This window comes from Pristiophorus japonicus, chromosome 7, assembly GCF_044704955.1.
Source record: "Pristiophorus japonicus isolate sPriJap1 chromosome 7, sPriJap1.hap1, whole genome shotgun sequence".
NCBI lineage: Eukaryota > Metazoa > Chordata > Chondrichthyes > Pristiophoridae > Pristiophorus > Pristiophorus japonicus.
The window spans coordinates 244360217-244375745 of record NC_091983.1 but is presented as its reverse complement, the minus strand read 5'-3'; the positions used below and the strand labels follow the sequence as shown (position 1 = coordinate 244375745).

Genomic DNA, 15529 nt, shown 5'->3' with positions numbered 1-15529 from the left:
ACCTTTCCTGAAGTTCAGGACCCTAGTTTCTGAATTAACTGTGTCACTCTCCATCTTAATAAAGAATTCAACCATATTATGGTCACTCTTCCCCAAGGGGCCTCGCACAACAAGATTGCTAATTAGTCCTTTCTCATTTATCCACATTATACTGCATCTGCCATGCATTTGGCCACTTACCTAATCTGTCCAAGTCACCCTGCAGCCTTTTAGTGTCCTCCTCACAGCTCACACCGCCACCCAGTTTAGTGTCATCTGCAAACGTGGAGATATTACACTCAATTCCTTCATCTAAATCATTATGTATATTGTAAAGAGCTGGGGTCCCAGCACTGAGCCATGTGGCACTCCACTAGTCACTGCCTGCCATTCTGAAAAGGACCCGTTTATCCCGACTCTCTGCTTCCTGTCTGCCAACCAGTTCTCTATCCATGTCAGTACATTACCCCCAATACCATGTGCTTTGATTTTGCACACCAATCTCTTGTGTGGGACCTTGTCAAAAGCCTTTTGAAAGTCCAAATACACCACATCCACTGGTTCTCCTTTGTCCACTCTACTAGTTACATCCTCAAAAAATTCCAGAAGATTGGTCAAGCATGATTTCCCTTTCATAAATCCATGCTGACTTGGACCGATCCTGTTACTGCTTTCCAAATGCGCTGCTATTTCATCTTTAATAATTGATTCCAACATTTTCCCCACTACTGATGTCAGGCTAACCAGTCTATAATTAACCATTTTCTCTCTCCCTTTTTTAAACAGTGGTGTTACATTATCTACCCTCCAGTCCATAGGAACTGATCCAGAGTTGATATACTGTTGGAAAATTATCACCATGCATCCACTATTTCTATAGCCACTTCCTTAAGTACTCTGGGATGCAGATTATCAGGCCCTGGGGATTTATCAGCCTTAAATCCAATCAATTTCCCTAACACACTTTCCTGCTTTATAAGGATATCCTTCAATTCCTCCTTCTCACTAGACCCTTGGTCCCCTAGTATTTCCAGAAGGTTATTTGTATCTTCCTTCATGAAAACAGAACCGAAGTATTTGTTTAATTAGTCCGCCATTTCTTTGTTACCCATTATAAATTCACCCCCTGAATGTGACTGCAAGGGACCTACGTTTGTTTTCACTAATCTTTTTCTCTTCACATAGCTATAGAAGCTTTTGCAGTCAGTTGTTGTGTTCCCTGCAAGCTTCCTCTCATACTCTATTTTCCCTCTCCTAATTAAACCCTTTGTCCTCCTCTGCTGTATTACTAAATTCCCCCAGTCCTCAGGTTTTCTGCTTTTTCTGCCCAATTTATATGCCTCTTCCTTGAATTTAACACTATTCTTAATTTCCCTTGTTAGCCACGGTTGAGCCACCTTCCCCGTTTTATTTTTACTCCAGACAGGGATGTACAATTGTTGAAGTTCATCCATGTGATCTTTAAATGTTGCCATTGCCTATCCACTGTCAACCCTTTAAGTATCCTCTTCCAGTCTATTCTAGACAATTCACGCCTCATACCATCGAAGTTACCTTTCCCCAAGTTCAGGACGCTAGTCCCTGAATTAACTGTGTCACTCTCCATCTTAACAACATATTCTACCATATTATGGTCACTCTTCCCAAAGAGGCCTCGCACAACAAGATTGTTAATTAGTCCCTTCTCATGACACATCATCCAGTCTTGGATGGCCAGCCCTCTAGTTGGTTCCTCAACATATTGGTCTCGAAAACCATCCCTAATACACTTCAGGAAAGCCTCCTCCACCGCATTGCTACGAGTTCGGATAGCCCAATCTATATGTAGATTAAAGTTGTCCATGATAACTGCTGTACCTTTATTGCACACATCCCTTATTTCTTGTTTGATGCTGTCCCCAACCTCACTACTACTGTTTGGTGATCTGTACACAACTCCCACTAACTTTTTCTGCCCTTTGGAATTCCGCAGCTCCACACATACCGATTCCACATCATCCAGGCTAATGTCCCTCCTTACTATTGCATTAATTTCCTCTTTAACCAGCAATGCCACCCCGCCTCCTTTTCCTCTCTGCCTATCCTTCCTAAATGTTGAATACCCCTGGATGTTGAGTTCCCAGCCTTGGTCACCCTGGAGCCATGTCTCCATGATGCCAATTACATCGTATACGTTAACTGCTGTCTGCGCAGTTAATTCGTCCACCTTATTCTGAAGACTCCTCGCATTGAGGCACAGAGCCTTTAGGCTGGTCTTTTTTACACACTTTGCCCCTTTAGAATTTTTCTGTAATGTGGCCCTTTTTGTTTTTTGCCTTGGGTTTCTCTGCCCTCCACTTTTACCATTCTCCTTTCTATCTTTAGCTTCTGCCTCCATTTTATTTCCCTCTGTCTCCCTGCATAGGTTCTCATCCCCCTGCCATGTCCATTTAACTCCTCCCAACAGCACTAGCAAACACTCCCTCTAGGACATTGGTTCCAGTCCTGCCCAGGTGCAGACCGTCCGGTTTGTACTGGTCCCACCTCCCCCAGAACCAGTTCCAATGTCCCAGGAATTTGAATCTCTCCCTCTTGCACCACTCCTCAAGCCACGTATTCATCTGAGCTATACTCCGATTCCTACTCTGACTAGCACATGGCACTGGTAGCAATTCTGAGATTACTACCTTTGAGGTCCGACTTTTTAATTTAGCTCCTAGCTCCCTAAATTCGTCTCGTAGGAACTCATCCCGTTTTTTACCTATATCGTTGGTACCTGCATGCAACACGACAACTGGCTGTTCACCCTCCCTTTTCAGAATGTCCTGCACCCGCTCCGAGACATCCTTGACCCTTGCACCATGGAGGCAACATACCATCCTGGTGTTTCGGTTGCGGCCGCAGAAACACCTATCTATTCCCCTTAAAATAGAATCCCCTATCACTATATCTCTCCCACTCTTTTTCTTGTCCTTCTGTGCAGCAGAGCCACACACGGTGCCATGAACTTAGTGGCTGCTGCTCCCCCCTGATGAGTCATCCCCCCCAACAGTTCCCAAAGCGGTATATCTGTTTTGCAGGGGGATGAGCGCAGGGGACCCCTGCACTACCTTCCTTGCACTGCTCTTCTTGCTGGTCACCCATTTACTGTCTGGCTGTGTACCCTTTACCTGCAGTAAGACCAACTCGCTAACCGTGCTATTCACGTCATTCTCAGCATCGTGCATGCTCCAGAGTGAATCCACCCGCAGCTCCCGTGCCACAATACAGTATGTCAGGAGCTGGACGGGGATACACTTCCTGCACACGTAGTCGTCAGGGACACCGGAAGCGTCCCTGACTTCCCACATAGTACAGGAGGAGCATAACACCTGTCCGAGCTGTCCTGCCATGACTTAACCCTTAGATTAACTTAATTTGGCAACAACAATGCTAAAGGTTGCTTATTGATATAGAAAAGAAAAAGAAAAAGTACTTACCAATCACCAGCCAATCACTTACCCCCTTGGCTGTGACATCACCTTTTGATTTCCTTTTACTTCTTTTTTGCCTTCTCTCCCTGCTGCAGCTGCACCGGCTGACCCCTCCGACTCACCAACCCTGGGCCTTTTTATCGACCTCTATAGAACTAATTTTTAATGTGGAAGCAAGTCATCCTCGACTGAGAGGGACTGCCTATGATGATGATGATCTCCAGAGAGAAGCAGTATGAGCATGCATGTGGCTTTGGCAGGAGAGCAGGAATCCCCATGGTGCAGGGAGCCATAACTGCACCCACGTAGCTTTGCGGACATCGTATAACAATCCTGACATCTTCCGTAACCGCAAAGGCTTAACGCTCACCTAATGTGCAGTTGGTGTGCAACCACAGACAGTGAATCCTCAATGTCAATGCCCGCTATCCTGGCTGCAGCCATGGTGCCTTCACCCTGTGCCTGACCGGTGTGCCAGCACTCTTCCAGCCACCATGTCAAGCTCGCTGTTCGAAAACAAGTGCTACCATTCTCCACCTGACTCATGACTCCCCTCCGCAACCCCAACACTCCTGCCCAGCAATCGTATAATGAGAGCCATGCTGCCACCAGGAGCATCATTGAGTCGACCATTGGCCTGCTGAAGCTGCCTTGACCGCTTAGGAGGAGTCCTGCAGTACTTGGCTGAGCGGGCGTCCTATTTCGCGGTGGACTATTGCATTCTCCACAACTTGGCCATCATGAGGACCCAGCCCTTACTACCAGGGATTGTGGGACCTATTCAGGAAGAGGGAGAGGAGGAGTAGGACTAGGAGGAAGAGGAAGACAAGGAGGATGAAGTGGAGGAAGAGGAACAAGAGCGAGAGACATCACCATTGCTCAGCACATCCCCATCATTCCATCCCTGTCGCAGGCCATATCACAGAGTAAAGCTGAAATGAGATACACCGCAAAAGAATCCAAACAGAATTAACAAATTAATCCAAAATCAGTGAACATATATTTACAACAAATATATTAGCTCTTCAACCTTTGTGCAATCCCTTCGTGCTTCTTGTTACTGTGCCTTTGCCTACTCTAGTGCTCCTATGAAGTTCTGGCCCACTGGCTGCAGTGGGGCTGGTGGAAAGCTGCTGAGTGTCAGGGCCAGAGACTGCAGATGGCCTTGCAGGACGTCCTCACCCAGCTCTGGGCCTGGAAGGCCCGGCTGGAGACTGCACCACCTCAGCAAGGGTGGCATCACTCTGGGCTGGCTGGATAACAGACAGCAGCAAGGGCAATGGCAGTGTGGCAGTGGTGGGATCTGGAATGCTGTCATCCTGAGAGAGGACAGCAGGCTCCTGCTCCACTGACCCACTGGGGAAGCACATCAGCATCACTAGCAATCTGTTGGAGCACAGATTGCTGGCCTGCTGCGACACCGTGAAATCCCTGGTCGATGGCAGCAGTCAGAGCTTGCGTGGCATTAAGCAGAGATCACACCACTCCCTGCAGATTTTTGAAACTTGAAACTATGGAAAGCAATGAAAATGTGAAGAAATGTGGCAACAGCCAGAAAAAATAAACCAGTAACTAACCTGTAAGTAGTTGATGATCTCTTTAAATAGCGCTGGTGGGGAATCCTTCATGCTGCTTTAATGTGTGTTCAGCTGTGCCAAATTAAGAGAGGGCATCGGCTGGATCATTGAGCTCCAAAATAGTGGCACTGACGTCAAATTTGACGTCATGATCTGCTTGCTCTGTATACTTCCGTTTAACTGCTCTAACGCTAACGCCTTTATCAAAATGGCATCTACGCGCTTCACCTCAGAAGTGTGCGTGCATGGTGCAGAAACCATTTTGGAAACCTAAGGGCACTCATAGCACTTAAAAAACAGACGCTACCGAGCCCAGTTTCTCATCCATAAAGTGTAAAAGGTTACCGAGGGAAAAAGTTGGCCCTATTATTAATCTTCATGTCGAGGCAGAGGACATGGCTGAACTATTAAATGAATACAAGAGCTGCGATTTTGCTGACTTCGGCGGGTCTTCAGCGAGCGATGTTCGTGGCGGATCCTGATCCCGCTGCTGGATCTGAAATGAATTTACCGTGATTGGGATTGTTAAGCCCGACCAGTGTCTTTGCCAGTCAATTAGAGGAAACGGGTCTGGTGATGTCATTTGATGACATGTCATCAGCCGGTTTCCTTAAAGGGACCATGGCCAACTTTATTTTGATATTTGTGCTATCAGTGTTCTACAGCATTGAAGTACTGCAAACACTGACAATCACTGCACAGAAGCACAGGGCTGCACCCAGGCTCCCCTATGGGTTATGGAGGGAGTCAGAGCATACAGGGAGGTCCTCTTCTCTTCCCTTGGGCAAAAGAGACCTCCTCAGGAGATCAACACAGCCTTGTTGCACATTGCAGCGGAGGCCACAAGCAAGGATGTGGTCAGGAGAACCTGGGTGCAATGCCGTAAACATTTCAATTATCTCAGTAGATCATGAAAAATTAGTACAAAGCCACACTCAACCTCATCCTACTGTGCCTCTCATCACATCCCCAACACTCACCCTTCCCCACACTTCCTGCACATCCTTACTCACACCAACTCACCTTGCACCTCCACCCATCACTTTCTATCTACATTATCACATCCCCATCTCACTAGCCACCCCTCACACTTACCCTCATCCTAGTGCAATCATACCAACTAACAACATACAAGTGTAGCCACGTGGATGTTTTATCCTCTATTCATGTAAAGTTTTTGTTAATGTGGTGTCAAACATTTAAACCTTTATTTTCAACACTTTGCGTTCTTGGACAGAATAGTGTGCATCTTTAAGTCAGTGGCTCAGTGAGTTGAACTAACTGAGTGTGAATTCCTCGTTAGTATAGTGATGAGTATCCCCGCGGGAGACCGAGGTTCAATTCCCTGACGGGGAGCAGCCATTTTCAGAGGACACAGTCTTAGGATAAGGAGTAGGCCATTTAGGACTGAGATGAGGAGAAACTTCTTCACTCAGAGAGTTGTTAACCTGTGGCATTCTCGACTGCAAAGAGTAGTTGATGCCAGTTCATTGGATATATTCAAGAGGGAGTTAGATATGGCCCGTACGACTAAGTGGATCAAGGGATATGGAGAGAAAGCAGGGAAGGGGTACTGAGGTGATGATTGGCCATGATCTTATTGAATGGTGGTGCAGGCTCAAAGGGCCAAATGGGCTGCTCCTGCACCTATTTTCTATGTTTCTATGAATAGCTTGGGCATTGTAGGGATGCTTTATGATGTTGGTGTGGGGTGGTGCCAGACTGGCGCATCGTGAGTACAGAATCAAGTAAAGTAACGTTGACCATGGTGAGGCCATCCCTGGCCTCCCAGGCAGCAATGTGGTCAGGTACTGATGTCCTGTGCAGCATCAGTTGATTGCGGCTAAGGTTGGTGTTGGTGCTGCTGGTGTGCCTGGTGTTGCTGGTGTTGGGGCTGATCATGGTGGGATTCTGATGACCAAGAAGGTGAGAGACCAATGTAAACGGCACCCATACTGATAGAATAGATGGCAGGTGAAGTAGAGAAGACAGAGGCAATCTGTCAATGGTGAGAGAGGTAATGAGGTCAGACTGAATGGAGACTTATGTAAAGATTTGCAGCATGGTGAATCTGTTGTGGAAATGCAGTGAGGAAAAGCTTGTGGCTGAGGAAATATATCTCTGTAAGCTGCAAGCTCTTACTTTACATTTGAAGCTGTCAACTCAACAGCTGATTCAATGTCCACTGAACTCCTGCCTGACCTTAACAGATGTGACTCCTCGCAGTGAGGACTATGTGGATGAGCACATAAATTCAGAAGGTGAGCTCAAATGTGTTCTTTATGATCTTTAATCAAGGTCATAATGACCTTAATTTGGTTCCCCGCCGCTGTGAGTCAGGTTGCGTGATATTGGGGAAAGGCGTGTGCCAGCGGGTTCACAGCGGGGTCCTGTTCTGCTAGGGGTAAAAAACATATTCCCACCCGGTCCGCCACCGATTGCATCCGCTGACCCCCCGGAAAATCCAGCCACTGCATTTATCTTCACAAAGGAAGAGGCAGAGGTGAATGTTACACTAAAGTGGAGAGGGAAGTTATGGACAGGATAATAATAGATATAAAAGATGGTCTGGATAGAAACATAGAAACATAGAAAATAAGTGCAGGAGTAGGCCATTCGGCCCTTCGAGCCTGCACCACCATTCAATAAGATCATGGCTGATCAGTACCCCTTTCCTGCTTTCTCTCCATACCCCTTGATCCCTTTAGCCATAAGGGCCATATCTAACTCCCTCTTGAATATATCCAATGAACTGGTATCAACAACTCCCTGCGGTAGGGAATTCCCATAGGTTAACAACTCTCGAAGTGAAGAAGTTTTTCCTCATCTCAGTCCTAAATGGCCTACCCCTTATCCTAAGATTGTGGTCCCTGGTTCTGGACTTCCCCAACATCGGGAACATTCTTCCCACATCTAACCTGTCCAGTCCCGTCAGAATCTTATAAGCTTCTATCAGATCACCTATCATCCTTCGAAACTCCAGTGTATAAAGGCCCAGTTGATCCAGTCTCTCCTCATATGTCAGTCCAGCCATCCCTGGAATCAGTCTGGTGAACCTTCGCTGCATTCCCTCAATAGCAAGAATGTCCTTCCTCAGATTAGGAGACCAAAACTCAACACAATATTCCAGGTGAGGCCTCACCAAGGCCCTGTACAACTGCAGTAAGACCTCCTTGCTCCTGTACTCAAATCCCCTAGCTATGAAGGCCAACATACCATTTGTCTTTTTCACCGCCTGCTGTACCCACATACCAACTTTCAATGACTGATGAACAATGACATCCAGTTCTCGTTGCACCTCCCCCTTTTCTAATCTGCCGCCATTCAGATAATATTTTTCATTCATTTTTTTGCCCCCAAAGTGGACAACCTCACATTTATCCACATTATACTGCATCTGCCATGCATTTGCCCACTTACCTAATCTGTCCAAGTCACCCTGCAGCCTTTTAGTGTCCTCCTCACAGCTCACACAGCCACCCAGTTTAGTGTCATCTGCAAACTTGGAGATATTACACTCAATTCCTTCATCTAAATCATTATGTATATTGTAAAGAGCTGGGGTCCTAGCACTGAGCCCTGCGGCACTCCACTAATCACTGCCTGCCATTCTGAAAAGGACCCATTTATCCCGACTCTCTGCTTCCTGTCTGCCAACCAGTTCTCTATCCACATCAGTATATTACCCCCAATACCATGTGCTTTGATTTTGCATACAAATCTCTTGTGTGGGACCTTGTCAAAAGCCATTTGAAAGTCCAAATACACCACATCCACTGGTTCTCCCTTGTCCACTCTACTAGTTACATCCTCAAAAAATTCCAGAAGATTGGTCAAGCCTGGTTTCCCTTTCATAAATCCATGCTGACTTGGACCGATCCTGTCACTGCTTTCCAAATGCGCTGCTATTTCATCTTTAATAATTGATTCCAACATTTTCCCCACTACTGATGTCAGGCTAACCAGTCTATAATTACCCATTTTCTCTCTCCCTTTTTTAAACAGTGGTGATCCATTAGCTACCCTCCAGTCCATAGGAACTAATCCAGAGTTGATAGACTGTTGGAAAATGATCACCATGCATCCACTATTTCTATAGCCACTTCCTTAAGTACTCTGGGATGCAGACTATCAGGCCCCAGGGATTTATCAGCCTTCAATCCCATCAATTTCCCTAACACAATTTCCTGCTTTATAAGGATATCCTTCAATTCCTCCTTCTCACTAGACCCTCGATCTCCTAGTATTTCCAGAAGGTTATTTGTATTTTCTTCATGAAAACAGAACCGAAGTATTTGTTTAACTGGTCCGCCATTTCTTTGTTACCCATTATAAATTCACCCCCTGAATGTGACTGCAAGGGACCGATGTTTGTCTTCACTAATCTTTTTCTCTTCACATAGCTATAGAAGCTTTTGCAGTCAGTTGTTGTGTTCCCTGCAAGCTTCCTCTCATACTCTATTTTCCCTCTCCTAATTAAACCCTTTGTCCTCCTCTACTGTATTACTAAATTCTCCCAGTCCTCAGGTTTTCTGCTTTTTCTGGCCAATTTATTTGCCTCTTCCTTGGATTTAACACTATCCTTAATTTCCCTTGTTAGCCACGGTTGAGCCACCTTCCCCGTTTTATTTTTACTCCAGACAGGGATGTACAATTGTTGAAGTTCATCCATGTGATCTTTAAATGTTGCCATTGCCTATCCACTGTCAACCCTTTAAGTATCCTCTGCCAGTCTATTCTAGCCAATTCACGTCTCATACCATCGAAGTTACCTTTCCCCAAGTTCAGGACCCTAGAATCTGAATTAACTGTGTCACTCTCCATCCTAACAACATATTCTACCATATTATGGTCACTCTTCCCCAAGGAGCCTCGCACAACAAGATTGTTAATTAGTCCTTTCTCATTGCACATCACCCAGTATTGGATGGCCAGCCCTCTAGTTGGTTCCTCAACATATTAGTCTCAAAAACCATCCCTAATATACTCCAGGAAATCCTCTTTCCCCGCATTGCTACCAGTTTGGTTAGCCAGTCAATATGCAGATTGAAGTCGCCCATGATAACTGCTGTACCTTTATTGCACGCATCCCTTATTTCTTGTTTGATGCTGTCCCCATCCTCATTACTACTGGTTGGTGGTCTGTACACAACTCCCATTAGCGTTTTCTGCCCTTTGGTATCTGTAACTCCACCCATACAGATTCCAAATCATCCAAGCTAATGTCCTTCCTTACTATTGCATTAATTTCCTCTTTAACCAGCAACGCCACCCCACCTCCTTTTCCTTTCTGTCTATCCTTCCTAAATGTTGAATACCTCTGGATGTTGAGTTCCCAGCCTTGGTCACACTGGAGCCATGTCTTCGTGATGCCAATTACATCATATACGTTAACTGCTATCTGCACAGTTAATTCGTGACCAACATGATGGATGACGAACAGGAAGAGCAGTGGAAGGAAGGTTGTGCAGGGGTCCCCTACGGTCATCCCCCTGCAAAACAGATACACCACTTTGGGTACTGTTGAGGGGGATGACTCATCAGGGGAGGTCAGCAGCAGTCAGGTCCATGGCACCATGAGTGGCTCTGCTGCACAGGAGGGCAGGAAAAAGAGTGGGAGAGCTTTAGTGATAGGGGATTCTATTGTAAGGGGAATAGATAGATGTTTCTGCGGCTGCAACCGAGACTCCAGGATGGCATGTTGCCTCCCTGGTGCAAGGGATGTCTTGGAGCGGGTGCAGGACATTTCGAAAGGGGAGGGTAAACAGCCAGTTGTCGTTGTGCATATAGGTACCAACGATATAGGTAAAAAAACGGGATGAGGTCCTACAAGACGAATTTAGGGAGCTAAGAGCTAAATTAAAAAGTAGGACCTTAAAGGTAGTAATCTCAGGATTGCTACCAGTGCCACATGCTAGTCAGAGTAGGAATCGCAGGATAGCTCAGATGAATACGTGGCTTGAGGAGTGGTGCAGAAGGGAGGGATTCAAATTCCTGGGACATTGGAACCGGTTCTGGGGGAGGTGGGACCAGTACAAACCGGACGGTCTGCACCTGGGAAGGACCGGAACCAATGTCCTAGGGGAAGTATTTGCTCGTGCTGTTGGGGAGGGGTTCAACTAATATGGCAGAGGGATGGGAACCTATGCAGAGAAACAGAGGGAAGTAGAATGGGGGCAGAAGCAAAAGATAGAAAGAAGAAAAGTAAAAGTGGAGGACAGAGAAACCCAAGGCAAAAAGCAAAAAGGGCCACATTACAGCAAAATCCTAAAGGGGCAAAGGGTATTAAAAAGACAAGCCTGAAGGCTCTGTGCCTCAATGCGAGGAGTATTCAGAATAAGGTGGACGAATTAACTGTGCAGATAGCTGTTAACGGATATGATGTAATTGGCATCACGGAGACATGGCTCCAGGGTGATCAAGGCTGGGAACTCTTCTTCCAGGGGTATTCAACAATTAGGAAGAATAGACAGAAAGGAAAAGGAGGCGGGGTGGCGTTGGAGGATAGAATGCATCTGAGGCTGCTGAAAAAAGCAAAGGTAGAAATAGTAGAAGCATTGGTCACAATCTATCAATTCTCATTGAATACAGAAGTAATGCCAGATGCCATGTTATACCACTATTCAAGAAATGGAAGAGTGATAAATCATGAAACTACAGGCTCATCAACCTAACATCAATGGTGGGGAAGTTTTTGGAAACCATTATCAGGGTCAAAATAAACTTTCATTTGTAAAGTTATGGGTTAATGAAGGAGAGCCAGCATGAATTTGTTGAAGGTAAATCCTTTCTGACTAACTTGATTGAATTCTTTGATGAGGTAACAGAGAAGGTTGATCAAGGTAGTGCAGTAGATGTTGTATACATAGATTTTCAGAAGACATTCGACAAAGTGCCACAAAGGAGGCTTATTAAGAAGATGGAAGCCCATGGCAGTAAACGGAAAGTGGTGGTATAGATACGGAATCGGTTCAGTGACAGAGGGTGATGGTGGATGTATACTTTCAGACTGGGAGGTGGTTTGCAGTAGTAAGGAACATAGAAACAGGTGTAGGCCATTCAGCCCCTCGAGCCTGTTCCACCATTCAATGGGATCATGGCTGATCTGGACCTAACTCCAGACCTTAGGCCCTTTGCTCATATCGCTCAATATCTTTGCTTAACAAAAAACTGTCAATCTCAGATTTAAAATTAACAATTGATCTAGCATCAATTGCCATTTGCATAATAGAATTCCAAACTTTTACCATCCTTTGTGTGCAGAAGTTTTTCCTAATTTCACTCCTGAAAGGTTTGGCACTAATTTTTAAACTGTGCCCCCCAGTTCAAGACTCCCCAACTAGCAGAAATAGTTTTTCTCTATCTATCCTATCTGTTCCCCTAAATATCTTGAAAACTTTCATCAAATCACTCCTTAACCATCTAAATTCCAGGGAATACAACCCTACTTTGTGTAATCTCTCCTCATAATTTAACATCTGGAGTCTGGGTATCATTCTGGTAAACCTTCGCTGCACTCCCTCCAAGGCCATATATCCTTCATAAGGTTTGGTGCCCAGAACTGCTCACAGTGATCCAGGGCTTTGTATAGCCTTAGCATTACTGCTTTTCCCTTGCAATCTAGTCCTCTTAATATAAAGGCCAGCATTCCATTAGCCTTTTTGATTATTTTCTGTACCTGTTCATGGCATTTTAATGATCTATCTTCCTGGACCTCCAAGTCTCTTTGGACCTCCACTGTTTTAGCTTTACACCATTTAGAAAGTATCCTGTTCTACCCATTTAGGGTCCAAAGTAGATGACCTCAAATTTGCCTACACTGAAATACATTTGCCACAATTTTCCCATTCATTTATATCTTTTAGTAATGTTATGCTTTCATCTACACTGCCCACAATGACACCTATCTTTATGTCATCGGCAAATTTTGATTTGTGATTTTCTATCCCATTATCAGTGTCGTTAATCAATACTAATAAAAGCAAGCGCTCTACTCAGAACTCCTACATGGCAAATGAGCCCCAGGTGTGCAGAGGAAACGTTTCAAGGACACCCTCAAAACCTCCTTGATTAAGTGCAACAGCCCCACCGACACCTGGGAGTCCCTGGCCAAAGACCGCCCTAAGTGGAGGAAGAGCATCCGGGAGGCCGCTGAGCACCTCGAGTCTTGTCACCGAGAGCATGCAGAAAACAAGCGCAGGCAGTGGAAGGAGTGTGCAGCAAACCAGTCCCACCCACTCTTGCCTCCAACGGCTGTCGGTCCCACCTGTGACAGAAACTGTAGTTCCTGTATTGAACTGTTCAGTCACCTAAGAATTCACTTTAGAGTGGAAGCAAGTCTTCCTCGATTTCGAGGGACTGCCTATGATGATGATGATAAAATATACAGTGACTAGTTGAGGCCCCAACCCAGACCCCTGTGGGACACCACTAGTCACATTCTTCCAATTAAAATACCTACCTATTAACCAGACTCTATGGGGGCGAAATTGCCCCTTTTTGCAACGCACGTTAGCTCCTCTGGGGGGCGCTAATGGGGCACAAAACACTTTTTGCCCAGGGAATTGTGGGAAGGACTGGCTCCCGAGAAATTGCCTGGGAGTTTGCGGAGGTGCAGTAACAGCATCGCCGTGCCCCGGGCCGCCGTACAACCAGCAATAACATCATCGCCATGCGTGATGACACCTCTGCACCGCGCGTCGAGGTATATTGCCCTGCGGCCCACAAGGCTGATGCCAGTGGGCGTCAGCGCCAGCTTTGTGGGACGTGAAGCTGGCTGACATCTGCTCATAGGAAGGAAGTTAAAGGGGAGGGTGCCAGTGTCCCGCGCCGCCATCTTTGTTGTTTTGCCGACTCTCGGGTCGGTTCCAATACTTGCTCACGAGCGTGGTCCAGGCCAGCATCATGCAACCCGGTACTCCGTTTTAGGTGGCTGGCGGCAGCCCTGGTATCACGCTGCCCTGGTGATCCAGTGGAGGCCATCAGAGGCCTTCCAGAGTGAGCAGCGGCCCTCCCCTTTAGGTGAAGGGGAGGGGCATTGAAGTGCGTCAGCGCAATGTGGAGCACCCGCCTCATGTTCCTGCCCCATCAGGAAGTGTAATGCGTGAGATTTTGCTCCTCTTCCTTTTAGGGGAAATAAGCACAATTCAGCAGCCGAGGCGGGACTTGCGCGCCAAGCACAGGATGTCCTACCCCGATCAGGTTACCTCCCCTAATCGGGGCACAGGGCAATTTCACCCTGTCTGTTTTCTGTGGCTCAGCCAATTTCCGAACCAGGTCAATAATTTGCCTTCGATTCCATGGGCTTTAACCTTAGTTAACAGTCTCTTATGAGGGACTTTATCAAATGTCTTCTGGAAGTCCATCCAAAGACATTCCCCTGTCCATTAGTCATGACCTACCTTTTCCAAATCCATGCTGGATCTCCCTGATCAGCTGAAAATGTTCAAGGTGTTCAGTCACCCAATCCTAATTTCCCAACAACAGATGTTAGGCTAACAGGTCTAAAATTCCCTGGTTTACCCCTATTGCCATTCTTAAATAGTGGAGTGACACACACAATTTTACAATTTAAAGAAACGGCTCCTGAATCAAGAGAACTTTGGAAGTTTATAGTAATGGCATTGGCAATGTGCTCACATACTTCCTTTTAAACCCTGGGATGGAAACCATCTGGCCCTGGGGATTTGTCACTCTTTAGTGCCATTATTTTCTTCATTATTGTTATTTTGGTTATGTTAATTTTGTTGAGTCCCTGTCCCTGATTCAATATTCGTTTCTTTGGTATCTTCCTCTACTGTAAATACTGACGCAAAATAATTATTCAACATATCTGCAATTTCCTTATCATTGACAATATCACCGATATCAGATTTCAAGGGGCCAATATTGCTCCTGACCACCCTCTTTTTCTGAATATAATTGGAAAAGAATTTTGTGGTGATTTTGATATCCCTTGCAAGCTTATTTTCATACTCATCAAATTACTCCCATTAATGTACAAATAGCACGTGTGTTAAACCTTAGTTATTTCTAAGCTGTACATTTTCAAGACTCTGTGCACCTGGTAACCTTTTATTTAAGTTTTATTTTTGCATTCTGCATTAATTACAGAATCATGTCAGAAAGATTGAGTGAACCAAACTTCTACACTATTCAAGTGGAAGGCAGATTTAAGATTTTTGTATTGTAAGCAACTCTGCTTTCTGGTGTTGTCTCTGTGTAGTGTGGAAACCATTTCCGTAGCATTGCTGCATTTCAGTAAGCACATACAAAAGAAAGAAAACTTTTGTGAGGTACATCAGTTTTTAATCAGACAAAACATATTATTGCAGGTCTCTCTAAGCTCATGGAAGCAACCGAATCAGTAGCTCTTCTCGCGAAAGAACTAGCAGGGAAAGAAAAGGAACTGGCAGTGGCATCACGCAATGCTGATAAGGTTTGTGTACAATTCACTTTTAAAATAATCTTTACTTGAAGCAAGCTAGTATAGTCAACTAGAGGCAGGCAATTCTAGCCAAC

At 45.6% G+C, this 15529-nt stretch overlaps 1 protein-coding gene across 2 annotated transcripts in view; it reads left to right on the top strand.

Annotated features, from left to right (window-relative positions):
* LOC139267485 (dynein axonemal heavy chain 8-like) overlaps positions 1-15529 on the top strand; it is a 2569686-nt gene that overhangs the window by 2230203 nt on the left and 323954 nt on the right. For both annotated transcript variants that reach the window (XM_070885867.1, XM_070885866.1), the window contains one exon: positions 15343-15446. In XM_070885867.1, coding sequence (XP_070741968.1) covers positions 15343-15446 — 104 coding nt within the window. The remainder of the gene's footprint in view (positions 1-15342; positions 15447-15529) is intronic.